Below are 19,331 nucleotides of genomic sequence, written 5' to 3'. Positions count from 1 at the left end.
CCTTCCTCCCTGTCCCACCGATTCTTCCTCATCCCTTTCCATCCCCCGCACCGCCTAATCGTCCCGCACAGATGCGTGCCGCGTTTTCTCTCTATCTGCGTATAAAGCGTATAGTTTATGACAAAAGTTCAGCCTCGAGTTTAACAAAACGCCCATTGGCCCATTGCAGTACACGAGCCGATGCGTTTACATGCGTCGAATAAACGGGTATTGATCACGTCGTTCGAGATCATCCGACGTTCGTTCGTGCTGTCGTTAAAAGAATACCGTAACGCTACTACGTTGAGCTAATGGGCATTCTAATTGCTCGCTGAGGAGAGCTTCGTTGCTAACGCGATCCGTATACATATTATTTTAATTATGCTATACTGCTGATCTCGCAATATATCATTAACGTAATGATGCGATAATAATTTTAACCTGATAACAACTAATGAATTAATGATACTCAGTATAATAATTCATATTCACTTTTTGATATTATATTAATAATGTTATACATTTGTGTTATATTTTAAAGCTCCTGTTTACTCACTACTATCTTAGATTGTGACGTCAAAAACGAGAAAGAAACATACAGTAAAAATTCTTGTAAAATATATTTGAAAGAAATATTTTTCAATAAAATAACATTGCAATCGATAGAATAGATTTATACTTAAGATTTATTCTTGTTCCTGTTATGTTGTTTTATTGGAACATATTTTTACATCGATATTGTATGAAACATTTTTATCGTACATTTTCTTGCTTCCGACGTCACAATCCGAGATAGTAGTGAGTGAAAGAAGCCTTAATAATAATTAATTATTAACAGCACCAACAAATACAGACTATTTTTTTATTAAAGTATTGTTTGCTCCAATTGATTTATTCAACAATGCAATGATTACTGTAATATATTTTTTAACATTATATCTTATTCGAAGATTTCTCTTTTCTCCAATGTATCTAAAATTATGATATAATAATTATTATTATACTTTGCTTTCTCGAACGGAAATCCGAGTGGGAGCGATTAGCCAAATTCGTCTGCGAGAATATTAACAAGATTAGCTATATACGATATATTAATAATCGATTATTCACCTAGATGTGGCATTTCTTGTTTTCCCGTTCATTCGTGTGCGAAGCGTACCCATACGTGCGAAAATTAATGCATGAAACCTATTTCACACACTTATGAGATTCGACCTCTGTAGACTTCGGATATTTCCTGCGAGGGCTGCGAGCGTCGTAACAAAATTCCTCTATGCAAGAAGTTTTCGTTCATACGCCGAAAATAAACTCGTCTAGTCGTAAGAGAGACGTTGCAAGCGCGCGTGTTATATTTCACAGGTGTGTTTTAATCCCCAACATTCTCAAGATGGCTTAAGTTTATTATTGCCCTCAATAATTTAGAGATGTCTTGTATAATACGAGTTCGCGTCGATTTTCTTCGGATATAATTTAATCGAAAGGAATCCTTTAATATTCACGAATGGCGGATTTATCATTTCAATGATTAATTGAATGCCCATGAGTATCGCCGAACATGTAATGACTGGCTTTAACAAACGTCACTCTCTTTGTTGAGTGAAAGATAAAAAAAAGACTGATGGAAATGCGGCAGCGGTTAGAATGCGGAAAGATATGCGCATTTATTGAAATCGATAATCGATGCGAAACAATCGGTGTTCGATCGAAATTTCTTATGCGAGACGTCAACGGACGCAATTCAATCGGCACGTTCAGCGTGACATAGATCGTTTTCGCGAACGTTATCATCGATGGCGCGCGCATGAGTGTGCGTGCGAAAACGAGTTGCTAATCCAGCGCGCCGCAAAATACCAGGTAAAAAGAGCCGCGATCGTATAAGTGACGTGCCAATCTCTATTTTCATTATATTCTCTCGTTCATAAAATTTCCGTTTTAAATTGTATACCATAAAAATCATGATAATTCGAATACTTGGACTGCAAATTTAGCATTACGTATCAAAAGTACTCAAATAAAAATAATTATAGATATGTATGATATTTACTTGTTTTGTATTTTTGAGAGGCATATACATACCAATGATCAGGTTAGATGAAAGATAATTCGAAAATTTCCCAATAAATAAATTGATTTTAAATTAATTCATTTAGCTGCTCGTTATTTAATTATATAGATATAAAATTGTCTTTATGGTTATATATATAGTTTTATTCTTCAAACTTTCTTTTACTCTCTTATCATTCTGAAGAGAAAATTTTAGCATTACGTATCAAAAATATTCAAATAATTACGATATTTACTTGTTTTGTATTTTTGAGAGGCATATACATACAAAAATGATTGTTATAGATGAAAGATAACCGAATTAGAAAATCTCCCAAAAAATAAATTGATTTAAAATTTATTCATTTAGCTGCTCGTTATTTAATTATATAGGTATAAAATTGTCTTTATGGTTATATATATAGTTTTATTCTTCATTCGAACTTTCTTTTACTCTCTTATCATTCTGAAGAGAAAATTGTAAGAATATTGAGACTAATTCCGAAAGAGTATTGCTCTTCTTCGTAGAAAATCGCACGAGGATCACGCTCGAGGAAATCGAGACGTCTCCGTCGTGATGTCTTCGCAAACACATAGCCAATGAGAGACATGGTGAACGAACGAACGGGAACAAGGCCGTCATCACAGGAAGAGACGGAGTCGAGATTACCAGCGCGCTTCGTTTTCCCTCCTTTCCTTCTCCTTTTCCGCGTCCGCCACCCTCCGCATTCAAACGTGAAGTTATCAGGGCTAATTTTCCGCCTTTGTCGCGCCCCTCGGTGGCCACCAGCCGGTTCATTATTCGCATCTAGCGACCACTGTTTTTAATAACCTAATGGCTCTTACGCGGTACATTATATCGCCACTCTTCTCTTCTCTCACCCCCTTCTCTGCTCCCTCCATCAGCTTCGTTACTTTTTCGTTAACTCGCTCTTTTATTCGCGATCCTTGACGAAACGATGAAACATCCAACTCTCCTACCATTCGCTCGCTCATGGCGCTGTACTCTCGTGCGGTAACTCTCTCTCTCTCGGATTCGCATTCCATCGAGAGAAATTCGAACGACAAACGAGAAATTCTCCTGAAAATCCTTACCTGACTTTCCCCTTCGTGCGATCGCTGGAGAACGGAACGATCGCTTAGGCCTTTATTCCTTGCACTTTTGTTGAATGGCGATCCTCTGCGGTTTTTGTCTCAGCGAATAATCGAAGGAAAGATGGGTCTGCGAACGTTGGAGATTAGACACAAATAAAGAATAAAGACACACTCGAGTTATTGTTAATCGCGCAATTGGTCTCGTTTCTTGAGTGATTGATCATTGTGCGAAGATGCGAATTATCAATAACGCGAATATACGTCGATAGGAAGAAATTAGGAACAATTCTTCTCACCGACAATTCTCTTTGGCTCGGATCATTTGTTTCCTTGATAAATAATGGGTATAAGCGATGGTATCAATCGCGGTACGTTTTCCCGCTTCCGGTTGCAAGATTTCGTTTTTCGCACACTTCGCGAAGGAGTCAAACTAGACGCAGAGCTCCCGCGGCTGAGTAATACGGCTGATTACGATTCAGAATGCGAGGGCGATGATATTTCACTTCTTTCTCGAGGCTTTACGATCGGACGTTTTTAATTTCCCGCCGTGCGCCCCGGCGAGAGGCCCAAGCCGAATGCAAATTGTGACAGGAAAGTTATGCGCGACCGTGAAATTAATGTCTTTCCGAGATCGGGACTTAATAACCCGTTATATACTCCGCGTGCCACACACATATACGCGTGTGCAATCCTGCTAGCGGATTTATGAAGTGACGAAGTCTCTCGCGCGCGCTTGCTAAATTGAATTCGACTTGCCCCATTTCTTTGGCTCGTATAAATCATCAGGGAATCGATCGCCGATATTTTCGTTTAAATGTCTAACATGTACCTATTTGTTAAATTTTGCATCTACTGCACCGTACGATTAAATTATAATAATATCCTAATGAATAATATTCATAGATTATATATGATATTTGTAGCTAAAACTAATCTTGAGATATTATATCGGTTATTTGCTACAATAACGACGTAATTGTCGATTTTTCCGTTGCTGGGATAAAAGAGCGGAATATAAAGAAAAAAAAAAAAAAAGAAAAACATAAAATTAAAAAATGTATATCCTCTTATTTCTCTATCATTAGTTGTTACTTCAAAAATTGCATTTTAAAATTAAAATATAAAATTTTAATGATTTAAAATATTCAAACTTATTTTCTGGAAAACTTCATTGTTTTGATTTGTGTCGTAGCAAATGACAGATATTAACTTATAATATTTTACAGCATGAAACGAACAGCCGGATCGTCCTCTCTCTCGCTATTTTGTCTTCGAGTATGCCTCGTGATCTACATGCTTTCCATCATTTCTACGTTCAGCTTGGCCAAAGTTAGCAAACATGATCAGAGAAAAGCAATATACACGAGGAAGGAAAGACTCGACTCGATTAAAAATTCAAAAAAATCGACCATTTCTCCACATCAGCATAAAAATAATAAGGTTAATCAAAATATATTTACGTAATCAAAACTATTTTAATATTTCATTAATCTAGAACGATGCTTGTCGTTACTTGATGCACGCAATTTTCTCGATAGAAATTTTCCACGAGATTTCATAAAGCGAGTGTATTATCATGATTGATAAGAGGAATAATATCTGAATCGGCCGAGAGCGACATGCGACGACAGATTCTATTCTCAAGAAACGTTTTTTTAATATTTCAAGCGTTAATTTCTTTTGGTGGGAGACATACGGGAACGCGCAGAGCATCTCTTCCGCCAGCTCTCAGTCTTTATGCCGAATGACAAAATGACAAAGGGTTGGTCGCCCCGGGCCAGCGATATTACCGTTTCCGTTTCGGAACTATGCGAACTGTCGTCTATCGTTCCTCTCTTCGGTCGCGTATTGCGGCCGAAAATGCCTTGTGATTGATTATGCCCGCCGCACTTTCGGTACTCCCGCAATGGCCGATTGATGGAGAATTTGCGAAAAGGATCGTCACGCTTGCAAACGGAATCAGAATGTCTTAAAACATTATAAAACGTTAATGCGTTTTCCAGAAATAGAAAACAGATAAAATAATTTCAGGAGATCACAAATAATTCAAATTATATAACGAAATAGCAAAATACGATTTTTCCTCGTATTATAGTGTTTTTATAAAAAAAATATTTGATTATATTACATTGTATCGATAATGTAATTTTATTCAATATGGTCTATCTAAGCGTTGCGATTTTTATTGAAAATATTTAATTGAAAACAGGTCAGATTCAAAATAGGAAGACATTTTTGAATATAAATTGAAAATATGAGAAATTTTCAATATTTACGTGAATTTAATAAAAATTTAATTATTCATGTAATTACCTACAAACATCAAGTAAGCCGTATTTGGCAGTGATAATATAGTAAAACCAACTAGTTTTGTATGGATCATTCTTTAATAAAAAATTCATTTTTTTTTAATTCAGAACAATATCAAACAATTAATAAAATTTAATAATGATTATGTATGATTTTATTCCATTTCATTACCGTTTTGTATGTTTTAATTTGAAGAAATAAATTTATGCAATAAAAGTTGATTTTTTCCATAAAATCTAATGCTATTGTACTTACTATCTACTACGAAAGCCATAAGGCAATTCTTATGATATTACACTTTGAATGAATTTTTAAAGATACATACATTAGTTAACTGCACATATTTAATTAGTTAACAATATCAATAAACTATGTAGCGCTGTTCTTAAAATTAAATTCAATTGACACTTGAAAAAGATCAAACAAATGCTAAAGAATCTTGCGATATACCATTTAATAGAAAATACTATAATTATTTAAATATAAAAAATGATCCACATCTGACGCTTTTACCCTACCTTATAATTTATAATACACACTTATGCGTTCTATTAAAATTAGAATATCTTTCAACCAACAAAGACATTTCATCATCGTAGGCACTTTAATAAAAAGAATTCTAGTATACACACATACAACGCTAGCTACGTTAGGTCGAAAGGCAGACCGAGGGTGAGACAGAAGGCGAGTCTTTATTTAGTTAAATGCCGCGTATAATTGGGTGTAAAATCTTTTTTTTGTTCGGCAAACCGACCGCAACGTCGTGTCCTACCGCGAAACCACTGCGTCGCGAGGCTCAAGTTTTCCACCCTTTTCCGCAGCGCGCTGGCTGCCGGTGGTGGCTGCCAGCCACCTGATGGCACAAGGGCCCACCGGGAATGAGATGCAGATTGCCAGAGGCCACTTCAGCCACGCTGAGGGGGGGGGGGAGTGAATTTTTAATAATACCGCGCCCCGTGCCCGCGGTTCCCGGATGTAGAATCTCATTGTTTCGGCCGCACGAGCGCGTCGGAAAAAGGACGAAGTAAAATAGTATGTACGCGATGCGTTACGGGATATCCCACCCAAGCATTATTACAACGCGCTAACGTGTCGGTGCAGGTGGTAGGAAGGGATTGTCAGTGGCAGGATATTCCGCTGTCTTCGCAGCAAGAATGCTGCTGCAGAATGTTCGAGGCCCGTGGTACATTTAAGAATACGAGTCGCTTGTGCAAGTGTTAATTTTCTCTTTCTCTTTTATAGATATTAATCTACCAACTATTTTTCTCTCTGGTAATGATTTTCCTCAATATAAAAACATAGAAAATTAATGTATGTTAATATGTTACCTTATTAAGCTGTGATATTGTCTTTTAAACATATAGATTGACGGCAACCGAAATTATTCCATGAATAAATCTGTGATGATTAGCGATGAGAAAAAAAACAGCGCGGCTCTAAATAGATTTCTGGAAGATGTTCTAAATGCGCAGAACGATTTACAATGGATAGATCACGTCACGCGTCATATTAATCATCGAACACGCCTAAATGAGTAAGAGCCTAGATATAAGTTATGTTGCTTGTTACTGTAACAAGAAAGAAAGAAGTAAAATTAATTCAATAGGAATTGTTACTAAGCTTAACTCAATTTCCATAAATTTTAATCGCTAGAAATGTCCACTTCAATTGGAAAAAGTTACCAACAACCTCGATCTATATATTTGCATTCTACAGTGATTTAGAAACGCGCCAATTTTTATTGAGTGATTTAATAGGAATATTTCCGATACAGTCCGCTGGCGCATACAAACCAGCACTCTACGGTATCCATCAACACGAGGAATATCCTGGAACGGGATGATATTGGTTATGGAAGTAGGTTACGCGGCAAGAGGGGTTTCGATCGGAATTATGAAACGATGTGGATGCTGCAGAAGAAATATGGACGGAAGAGTACTCGCGATGTACCTCAAAGAGTCTATCTAGATAATGATATGACATTTAATGCTGATAACGCTCTTTATCAGTCCCATGGCACGTAAGAGCAACGAATAATATTAATACATTACAAAATTATAATTTATTTTGTTTAAATAAAACCTAAAAAAATTATTTGAATAAACATCCAAAAATTAATGAAATATTTTTAGTGTTAAAGTAATATTTTATTTTTTATAAAGCTTTTTTTTGATAAATATTCTATTTTTATCTTTTCATATTGCGTTGTCTTTCTAAAAGAAAATTTTTTCATTGATATAAACACGTTCAGATAAAAATAACAATTTATATATAATTTATAAGATTATTTGAATTAATGGACTACATTTTTCATACTTGTACGTAGCAAATCTTCTAAAAGCTAGCATGTTTCTTATAGTAGACAGATAGAAATTCATTCCACTCTTGAGCGTAGGTTAGATAGAGCTGTCTACGAAGAAGGAACGATGGTCGATCAGCCATTGAAAGATTGGACTGGAAAGAAGAATTTCCATTCCTCGCGCGACTGGTCGAATTCTAATGAGAATCCCAAAGTGACTAACGGCAAAAGTACATGGCTTCGAGATTACGAATCTCCTGAAAACCTCGTTAATTCTGGTATTATCGAAATAATTAAAATATGTTAAAAACGTTGACTTAGATTTGATGAATAACATGTTAAACATGATCTCTTAGATTCGAACAAAAACAAACAGTTACATACTGATCTGCGGGATCAATTCGAAGTATCATTGCACGATCCGATACATGATTTAACTGCTTCGCGGAGATCTGTAGTTGCAATCAGGAATGGCAAAACTCGAAACGTATCGTTATCATTGGAATCTTTGAAGAGAACTGTGTTAGAATTAAGAGATAGTTTGATGTTGGGCTATAAAAGGAAAAATATAATACCGAAAAGTAATAATTACGATTAACATTATCATTATTACTGTCATTATTATAATCAACTTTTTCAGGAGAATCTAATTGGTGGGATGAGCCTAGATCGACAGCTGAAATGTACAATTTTAGGGAAGATCTTGACAACTATCTTGATGAAGAAACAATGCGAAGGCTAAAAAGAGCAAAAAATGTAGATAATAAAGATGAAAATGACTCAAAACTTTTTCCGGGAGTAGAGTTTGGAGAAACATATTTTGAAAAACGAAATTCGAAAGAATCACATGATCGCAGTAAACGCAGTAGAAGGAGTTTCGTCGTTGATTCAAATTACATAAATCATCAAAAAGATATTCCTGAAAATAACCCCTATCGAAAAATTGAAATAATTAATAACGTTCTCGAAAATATAACTACAATACGAAATACTGCAGAAGTCGTTACCGAATTATATTCTAGTCTGAGTAACGACGGAAAAAATTCAATGAACGCTTCAAACAAGATGAATATTACCGATTCGCAAAATTCTTTAGATAAAGGATTTTTTTCAAATAATTATTTCAATAATTTAACGATTACCCCATCAAAAGCTAACAAAACAAATATTTTTAAACTGAAATATTCTCCAAATACAGAACTATATTTAAATGATCATTTCTTTGTTAACAAATCATTATTTGTCATAAATACGGACTTACAAACGCATTTACCAAAACATATTACCAAAAAAGAAGTTCCTAACACAAGCTTGAAGAAAATTGGCCAACGTTCCACAATCAAGAGGATATTAAAAACTATTGATCATACAGCGGAGAATCCTACTAACTCTCCCGATTTCGAAAAAAGCGCATTCACTAATTTGATAGATTTTTCAATAAACGATAGTGCCTATGATTCTGGGAAATCCCTGAAATATCGAAGCGACGGAGAGAAATTAGGATTCGCGGCGCAGAAAATATCGCAACTCAGCATAGATGATGAACAATCGAAGGGCGTGGAAAAGGAGTTTCCCCAGGGAAATATGTCGCATGGGTTCGGTATCGGAACAAATGAATCATGGAGCTGTGTCGTCACAACAACCGTAACCGCGAAAGAAAGAGAGATTGAGGCAGACGGAACGCAAAACCGCGAGCCGATACCCGGTGTCATCAAAATATTTGAGCCTCGAGGGCGTCTATATCAAAAGCAGGAGGCAGAGACGACGACGAGATTGTCTCGGCAAATGGGAAAAGACGGTACGTCCGTGCCGAAGATGAAGACGAACGAAGATGAAGTCGACGAGTCAAGAAATACAAATGCAAGGGAAGACTCTTTGACTTCGCTGATTGATTCTGTCACTAATACGACAATGAAACCGGAAACCGCATATATAAATATATTTGAGACTGGTGAATCGATAATACTGAAGGATCTCACTTCGGTGACTGTAGACAACGATTTGCGAAAGCAGCAACAGATGGTTCCGCCTCTAAGTGTCGAGAATAGCAACGCAAATAAATCGAATGGAAATTTGGATACTGATAAAATCGATATTCGTGTTCTCGGGTCAAACGGAAATGAGACTATGAATGTAAAGGAAGGTACTCGAACTATAATGGAAGCTCACGAATATCATAAATCCGATAATAATTTACAGAGGAAATTATTATGGGTTTCCACGATTTCAGTCGATGGCGAAACTGGAGATTCATCGATAAAGAGCATGGGATCAGTTTTTAGTATTGCGACTGAGAGTCATATTGACAATGTGAGTGAGAATCGACAGCAAAATAAAATAACCGATTCTGCAAACTTCGGAAAAATATTGATTAGAACTAAACGCGAAGATGAAGCTGAAAAAAGTCGTATGCAAGATGCTTTAAATTCTCAGATTGCGGAAATAAATCGTAACGCTCGTTACAAACAATCTGTATACCCTTATAAAAATATTGACACCAATAATGAAGCAGAGAATACAGCAGTCGAGAAAGAAGCGCCGATAAATTACGATGAAAGTAATGAAGAATATCAAAATCAGAATGTCGAAGAACTTAAAGGGCTCTACAATGATAGACAAGATGTACTTGAAGGTATATAAAAATTTGATGAATTTGCCGTTCACAGCAAAAATAACACAAAAGTAATATATAAGACGTATTTACAGATAATGATAAAGCAATGGAAAGAAATAAAGAGGAACAGTCTTCATTTAGACAGCAAATTGACCCTGTAAGAACTGATATGTTAATTAAGCAAAAGCTTGATAAGAAAAGGCACAAAGACAGTAGAAATTATAGAAGAAAAAGACATAGTATGTTGGATATGGTCGAGTATTACGATTATGATGATAATGAAGAGCAAAAACGCGATGCTACAATAAACGAGCAGGAAGCTGTAAATAAAGATAATAAATTTTCAATTAATGCAAAAATAAAGCGCGGTAAGATAAGCATAATAAAATTCATATTAAAAAGTGTGTAACTAAAATTATAGTAAATTTCTGAAACTAATTGAACATCGAAATTTCAATTGACCGCAGCTGGCAAATCATCATATAAGTCAGGTGACTTAGGAAAGAAGAAGAATGAACACGCCGAAGCGGTAATGAAAGAAGAACTCAGAAAAGCAAAAGCAAAGTACAAAGAGCCAAAAGAAGAAATTATCGTTGATCTTGGTAAGAATAAGACTACGAAAAAAGATCAAAGTGACAAAAAAACCCTCAGTTCGTTAGGATCTAGTTTCGAGAACGTGTTCAATGAGGAAAGACAATTATTGCCTAAAGATAACTTGGAGAAAATTCGCCAAAGCAAAGATTTTGCGAATAATGTTTATCACGAAGAGTCAGCTGCCGCGAAATCGAAATGGTAAATAGAATTATTTTGTAAGCTAACGATAGTCGCATATATCTTGTTATTGATTGTTCTCACTAATAACACACATATATTATAAGATACCTTCTATTTTAATTATAAATTTATCACATAAACGCATGCAATTTCATGCTATTGACGCAAACGACCAAAAAATAGATGTCTGATAGGTTGGACCAACCGTTTGAGGATAGAAGCGCATCATCGAAAAAGAATTCAGAGTTATTATTAGAAGACAATAAGAAAGAAACTTCGAATGAACCTTTAAAATACATATCCATTGCAGATGTAAATACCAATGTTGACAAAAATATTTTATTGGATATTCAGCCTATCAACATTATGGATCAAAGTAAAGAATTGGAAACGTCAAAAGAGTTCTATGAAGATTTTGGAAACGACCGGTACAAATGCTTTAAAAATTATGTTATACATTGTAATATATATAAAATATACATTAAAAAATTTCAAATAGTTGAAAAGTATTTTGCTTGACGATTTACGCATAATTAACATGATGATAATTTGCAAAAAAAAACTTATTTTAAATCCTTCATAATTCTACAATAATTAGAATATTTTATATATTTTAAAATAAAAATCAATTAATAAATATTAACTGAAGAAAATTCATACATAAATTCTACTAAAATTATTTAAGGTTACGTACATATATATGATTCACGAAATTGTGCAGATGTAATGTTTACCTACTTTTTTTTGCAGATCAGAAGATTATTATTATCAAGAGAACGATTCAAATAATGTTGAGTTCCTGTATGAAGAATTAAAGAACTTGTACGATTGGCCTGATAGTGAATTAAAGAGCAGACCTCGGCTCAGAGGCGATCAAAGACTACGCTATGAATCAGATGGTATACTTGATACAAATCCCTCTCAATTACAGCCATTGAACGATAGATTCCTCAGCTCGAGTCAAAATAATAAAACACAAAAGAGATTCCAGTCAATTGATGCATCTTTGATGAGTAAATATTGAATCCAATCATCAAGAATAAAAGAATTCTTACTTATTTTCACTTTAATCAAATCTATCCATATGATTTTTTAACATTTTATATCAATTTTGATTTTAATGACAAGTTTATTTCTATCTTCATTTCTTTCTTCCTCTAGCTGTAGTTTATTACGATTTTTATAACGCTTTATAGCTAATAGCAATACTTTTACGAAATATTTGATTGATAGCAATAGATTCGAATAGCACTCTGGCGAGCAATTATTTCGCACTTAAAGTCATAGATGATATGTTTAAAGGTAACATAGAGCAGAGTTCAACGGAGAAAAATTTACCGAGTTCATTTTCTGTCAGAACAACTGCCAAGTCAAAAGTATCTATAGTATGTTTATGATTATTATTATTTATGGCTTAATGTTATTTATACTTTTTTCGCAACAATATGAAGTAATTAATTGATATAGGTTTCAGAAGATAAAAATGTTCCGCTTTCCGAAGGACGGCCAGTAATCGATACAGATTCCGAGACTTCGCATGAAAATACCAAGTACATCGAGTCCAAAACACATGAATCACTGAAACGAAATCTAAATTTGGAGAAACAGTCGGCGATTAGTTCACAAGACTTATATGAATCTTTCGTAGAATCACCATATTGGTATGATGATTCCAATGTAAAAGTCAGATTGGGCAGAGAACTGAAAGCTACAAACGATACAATAATTTCGGATTTATTAAACGCAGAAAATGCAACTTCTTTGCAAACCTTTCATGATAATTCATCAAAATCGCAAAATTGGCACAATAATACAATCACAAATTCATTTAATATTTTTAATAATAATAATAATCATAATGTGCCTGAGCGAAAGATTAAAAATGTTCAAGAATCGATTTTAATGAATACGGTTAATATGGATGGTGACGACCTCGAAGGTGCCGAACAAAAATACGTAAATAACCAAACAAGAATTAGAAGAGCAGCTATTTCGTATCGCACGTTTTACGATAACTTGAATCAAAATCAACACGATTACGATGAAATGAGCAGAAATCTAGGTAATCAGTTTCATTCTCCGAATATCGTCAAAAATCAGTTCGATGAACCGTATGACGGATATCAGATTGGAAACAGTGACACACAAAATCGTGATCAATACTCGAAAATTCCTCGAGCCAATACTAGAAAGAAGAAATCCGGAAAAGGGAATAAAAAGAATAAGCACTTCTCAAAAAAACACGCAGAGAAAAATAGTTCGCACTCTTCCTCAAATAGAAACAGAAAACATCACATACAACAGTCTGATATGTCGAACTGGGGTGATTTAAAGCAGAAAAACAAAGCAGAAGTATCTCCTTTGATTAAACGCACTAAAGTTCAGAAGAGTAAAACGGCTGAGCAAGGACTACTTCGTGCAAGAATGAACGAGGCACTGGGCGAAAAAGTGTTTTACGGGAATCAAAGTGTGAGTGAAAGGACAATCGTTGATCGCGTCGTAGATCGCGCGACTGGATTAAAAAGAGAAAAGAATTAAGGATGATTTTTCAGACAGTGAAGCCGGAGGTGGATGATGTACGCAGAAAGGAAATTACACTGCTCCTCGCAGCCGACAACATCGACGACGAGTCGCAGATGGACGTGGCTCTTCACGGCGAACTAGCTGGCAAAATTGTCGAGCAAATATTCGAACAGGCAAGTAAAGGATCGTGTTGTGTGATGTCAAAGCTAGATTCGATATCCCTTTGATCGAATATGAAAAATTATTTGACGCACAGAATGGTCTCCTAACGTAAAAATAATAATTATAATGATAATCATGATATTACAGGTCCAAAAAAATGATCGATTGAAGAGTGTTCTTGGTCCTGGACTTCAGCGCGATCGCAAAACGGAAGATGTGATAAGGGGTAACATTTATCAACAAGGACTCGACAAAGATGGAGTAATCACGATATTTATCACAAGATTTGCGTGTATCATGTATGATAGAAATATTGATTATTTCAAATTTTTATATTTTAAATTAATATGCTTTAGACGAATCACACGGAAACGATGAAGAAAGTTATGGGACTCCTTGATACGCTAATCCTAAATGAAGTGCAAAAGAAAACTTGCGTTACTTTATCGCCAGATATGCGAGAATTTTTAGGCTGGATGCTGGAGATGGATCAAGAGAAAGAATTGTTGCAAGAGGAAGAAGTATGTAATCTCCAATTGCATATTAATTATATCGTGCAATATAATTAATTCCCAATCAATTAATGAATATTAATTTTTATCTTAGGCACCACCGCTGCCATTGGTCCGTGAGAAAATTATTCCAGAGCAAGACACAGGACGCAAATTCCTGTTTGACAGCACCGTCGAGCAAAAGGGAGAAGGAAATATTAATGATCTACAGACAAGAGTGAAAATATTGGAAACTCTTGTGAAGGAATATAACGCCCTGCCTGCAGAAGAGAAAACGAAGGTTCAAGCAGCCCACGACTATTTGGTAAGATTTTACGTATAAGTATAAGCTAATGTACCATTTGATATTTAAAATAAAATTTTATATATGATAAAATTTTATATATGATAAGAGATATCTCATAAATATCACAAAAATATCTGAAAACTATCCAAAAAATATCAGAAAAATATCTTATCATTTAGATTCAGCAGTTAAACCTACTTTTGCAACACATCGAAGCGCGAGAAACTGCAGAAACAAGAGGAAAGCCTACATCAATGTTTGGCGCAGCTAGAGGTAGAACCGGAAATGTCTTGCAATATAAAAGCGCAGTGCCTAATACCATTAATGCAAACCATTCAATGACAAAAGACGCATTCTCTTTGCCAATCGATTCGCATAATCTTATCCGGTTCAACAATTCATTTGAAACAATAGATAAACAGCTCCACGATAGTACGTAATATCTTTAGTGATTACATTTTGATTATTTTTAGTGTCTTCTAAAAAAAAATATTAATATATATATTTATTATTTCTAATTGACAGTTTAAGAATATCAAAATTTCGGCACATAAAATGCGGCAAATAAATGTACGGGTGATGTTCCTTCAATTATCGATATCGGGAAATTGGTTATCGGAAATGTTTTCGGTCTAAATACCACGGCATGATAAAACTACTTCCGCATCGAGTCAATAAAAAAAAACCATGGCGGTTTTGACCAAACTTTCGTACTCGAGTAATTACGTTCCGCATAATATCTAGTCCAAAAATAGTAACGACAAAAATATCTGCTCGATCATTTTCGCATATTCTGTGATAAAAGCAAATTGACTAATTTATTTATTATATTTTTACTTAATATTCTTCAGAAGAGTAAGTTAGCATAACAAATTTATGCTCTGTTATGTTTTAAAATTTCCAGGTCACGTTGCATTTGGTCGCAGAGAAACGCGCAGCATCGATAACATTCCATCGAAACGACGGCGACGTCGCAAAACGAAACGCCAGAGGTTCCGCAATCAAAAGAAAAAGAAAAATCATAGACAGTCAAGGCAGAAACACAATGAGCATCATAGACGCCTAGATCACGTAGGATCATCCCTAGGATACAAGAAGTCGCGACAAAAACGCGCAAATCCCGAAGAAAAAAACGATCAGGTTTCACTTTATTATTTAAGTTACGAGAAGCCAAAAATTTACGATTCGTTCGATCTCCTCGATGCGAAGTTGAAAAGGAAGAGAAAAAAGAGGAAATTAATCGGTAAGAAAAACGCGACAATCAAGACTGACAGAATACTCGATTTGTTACCAATAAAAGGCAAGAATCGCATGGAGGACGAAGTGATACTGCTCAACAAGCGAGAAGGGAAAAAGGAGAACGAAGAACAGCTGGAAGAGGTTGCCTTCGGCAAAGACATGAGGAATAGCACAAAGAAGGAGAGAGAACGATTCGAGAAATTGACGGAAGGAGATAAACATAAACCTCCTTCGATCAATGAAACGAGTTTCAGAATGAAGCGAGAGGACATAATTCGCAAGACATTAACCGGCGAGAGTACAGACCGTTCCAATAAATCTCATGCAGCATTCAAAATTCGTGATGGCGAATCATGGAATAATTCGGAAATAAATAATGTTAATGGCGTAAAAAATAAGAATAAACTGGAGTTGGTTGAGCGGAGAATCAATGTTTTCGCGAACAACAAAACCGATGCGGCAATTGATTCCGCGGCTACAGAAGTCAGCGCGGAAGAAAAGTTAGCGACAAATGGGGGAGCCAATAATCAGATTAAGGGAAAACTTCGTGCTATAAACCGTGAGACAAAAATTGACAAGGCGAACGGAAGTACGAGCTTCGTAAACTTGACGAGGAACGCGAAGCCTCGGGTCTCGGAGGAGCGACAGAAAGTTTCAGTAACGGAAAAAGAAGCAGATGATAACGCTGTAAAATTAAATCGTGCGACAAACTATCGACGTGAGGAAATAGATCCTGAAATCGAGTTGAAAAATCTGAGACAGGGAAGAGAGAAAAAAATTTATGACGTCGCAAACTGGAAGACTGGCAACTACTTTTACGATGATGATAATCTTTCTAGAAATAAATTAAGGGAAAAATATATGGCTAAGTTAGACGAACTGGGTGACCTGGATACGGATCCCGAGAATAATTTTGTACTTCTGAGATTAAGAAATAATAAATGGTTGAATGACGTCGAATGGAAGCTGTTGCCGATAATAAAACAATCTCCGTACGACGATTATGCCTTACCAAGAATTCGTTTAATAGAAAAAGAAACACCTGTATCAAGCGACATTAAAGACGTGCAACCTCAATCCAACTCTTATTTAATTGGCCCAAAATTTTGGCAACGGAAACATCGCAAAAGAAACAGTGTCTTTGATATCTCACCTATATTTAAAATAACCGACAGTGATCATTTTCCGCGCAAAATTCGTCGGAAAGCGAAACGAGCGTCTGAGATAGCGAGATTCAAGGATTTACAGGTAGATCCCAAAATTATTCTTAAAATTCAAAGATTATCTCGGCCATGGAACAACAAAAGGTCGAACGGCGTTGCAGAATTTCGAATGCCTTTCGTATTGAAAAATCCTAATCGCGAGTTCCGCGAAATATTTCGCTCTCGCAATCATCCAGAGCCGATCGACGATCGAGTAATCTACGATGCAGTCGGTCTGCAATTACCGGTTTGGCCGTATCAGTATTACGACGATTTTACGGATTCATCGACCTTTCACTTCGTCCCGGATATTCATGGGAGAAGCAACGAGGTATATCAATATCCCGCGGAAACGTATTTCGAATATGGCCCCTTTAAAAAACATCGCGCTCACGATGCGAACTGGCGATTTGCGAGGCGAAATACATTCCGCTCGGAAGGAGAAGATACCAATAATTTTCCGACGAATAATTTAACAAACAAGAGCTTGAAGTCCAGATTTTCACAAAGAAAGTTTCGCGTGGAATCGGCCACAGCGGCTCTCGCGAACGGTGAAGATTATTTCGTGTCCGGAGAGACAAAATACACAGGAAAGAATGCGAGGAAAATTGAAGATAAAACGAAAACAGAATTGACAGAATAGGCGAGATCTTCAATTGATGGGCAATGAAGGAATTTAGTTGCTCAACATAGATAATAATTATTTCTATATTTAATGAAGATGTAATATAAGGAAAATAGATTAAGAAATGCCGTGAATTAATGTAACACGAGAAGAAAGGACGTCGCATTGTATTGCGTTCCATTTTCAGGTCAAATCGCGACGTGATAATTGTCAACGGGCGTCTAAATAATTTCATCGGATAAATCGGATAAATCATCGATGCGCGATTATCGTAATTGACACATTCGCCCTATCTATGCACCAGACAAGCCTGTGAAACCTCGTAAATCGTCCTAGCTCGTCGGGATGAACCTAGCGTCGTCGCGTGTTTGCACACACTGTCCACTAATCCATCGCTGCAGTGCAGTTAATGGCGTTGCCTTGCACTAATTAGATTAATAGATCGCGTCAAAAGTTAAGAGACTTCGACATGTCGACGTCTTAATCCAGAATTAAATTGCATCCATTATACGTAATGTAAATTTATCGAATATTTTTAAAAAGAAGAATATTAAAAAGAAAAACAAGCATTTACTTTGGCTTTTGCTTAATAACATTGTTTGTCATTTCTATTTAGCTAGATTATGTAACACTTAGCTCATTTGCATATAAAATACTTTGAAAAATCATCGAAAATTACATTAAAATAAATTACAATTAAAATAAAGTAAGATTATATCATAATTTTGCATAGTCCTTAATAGAACCTGTATTCATGACGCAATTCTAAAGCTTAAAGAAAAAAGACAGAAGTACGTCGGGTGTACATGTTGTCTCTAAGATTTTCATAAAATGCAAACGTTTCATATGTATCCGCGCGATAAAAGCCAAATCTTTCAAACCCGCTGCGGCCACGCCGACTCAATCTCGCCGACTTACTCTCCCATCTAACAGGAAAAAGAGTGTATGCAGCGTATTCCCTTCTGCCCCGACCCGGCTTGGCTCAAAATATCTCGAAAGTTTCCTCGTAAAGTAAGGCCACGCGGCGGAATTCCCTCCGGCCAATTAAAGTCTCGAAATCGGACGTGCTCGCTTATGCAGGCAAAATAGGCAAGGCAGGAATGAGAGAAAAAGAGAACGAGAAACAACCGAGAAAAGAACAGAGAGAGAGAGAGAGAGAGAGAGAGAGAGAGAGAGAGAACCAGAACAAGAGGAAGGATAAGACACAGCCGTGTAGTCGGTGGATGTTATTACTTATTCGACTCTGGGATTTTAAGGGCGGGTTGGATTTATTTAGATATTCCGGCAGGAGCATCTGCTCGTGGTTCGATGTCTCCTCTCCCGCGCCTACGCTTGCCCGTTTCGCTCTTCTTCGGCGTGCATTAATATACGCACGGAGAGCCGGTAAGGGGTAGCAACATTTTTACATAACATTAGGTTGTTCGAGCTACTCGAAAGCTTCGTACTACGGTTTGGGGCCACTAATAGGGGTTAAAGCGAAACGCGAAACGTCGTCGTGAAGTTAAATTCTGTACATTGTATTGCAGTTTACCCATTTATAAACATCATAGAGATTAATAATTATGCTTCATTGTCTTTACTTCTTCCGTTGGAAATCAGTGTGATTATTGCAAATATTACTATATACGCAATCTAGACATGCAATAGGATCTGTTTCTTTTAGCTACG

The 19,331-nt window shown here is 36.0% G+C and overlaps 1 protein-coding gene across 1 annotated transcript; it reads left to right on the top strand.

Annotated features, from left to right (window-relative positions):
* The first annotated feature begins 1,724 nt into the window (after nt 1-1,724).
* On the top strand, nt 1,725-18,225 carry LOC108746039. The gene is made up of 19 exons (XM_018482528.1): nt 1,725-1,833; nt 4,344-4,557; nt 6,792-6,961; nt 7,202-7,447; nt 7,787-8,004; nt 8,083-8,307; nt 8,367-10,358; nt 10,421-10,708; nt 10,808-11,132; nt 11,309-11,542; nt 11,865-12,127; nt 12,417-12,499; nt 12,582-13,583; nt 13,667-13,810; nt 13,947-14,060; nt 14,156-14,320; nt 14,406-14,615; nt 14,777-15,029; nt 15,502-18,225. The coding sequence occupies exons 2-19, from the start codon at nt 4,411-4,413 to the stop codon at nt 17,679-17,681; spliced, it is 8,259 nt and encodes a 2,752-aa protein (XP_018338030.1). The 5' UTR covers nt 1,725-1,833; nt 4,344-4,410; the 3' UTR covers nt 17,682-18,225.
* The last annotated feature ends 1,106 nt before the right edge of the window (nt 18,226-19,331 follow it).

Source organism: Trachymyrmex septentrionalis, unplaced genomic scaffold, assembly GCF_001594115.1.
Source record: "Trachymyrmex septentrionalis isolate Tsep2-gDNA-1 unplaced genomic scaffold, Tsep1.0 scaffold16, whole genome shotgun sequence".
NCBI classification, from domain to species: domain Eukaryota; kingdom Metazoa; phylum Arthropoda; class Insecta; order Hymenoptera; family Formicidae; genus Trachymyrmex; species Trachymyrmex septentrionalis.
The sequence above is the reverse complement of the archived record's forward strand: the minus strand, read 5'-3'. Positions and strand labels throughout refer to the sequence as shown.

Excerpts from the sequence above, each read along its gene's own strand:
- LOC108746039 (XM_018482528.1), top strand. The coding sequence starts at position 4,411 with ATGCTTTCCATCATTTCTACGTTCAGCTTGGCCAAAGTTAGCAAACAT. Across the intron at positions 6,962-7,201 it reads CATCGAACACGCCTAAATGA|TCCGCTGGCGCATACAAACC; the intron begins GTAAGAGCCTAG and ends TTTCCGATACAG. Across the intron at positions 14,061-14,155 it reads AAGGACTCGACAAAGATGGA|ACGAATCACACGGAAACGAT; the intron begins GTAATCACGATA and ends AATATGCTTTAG.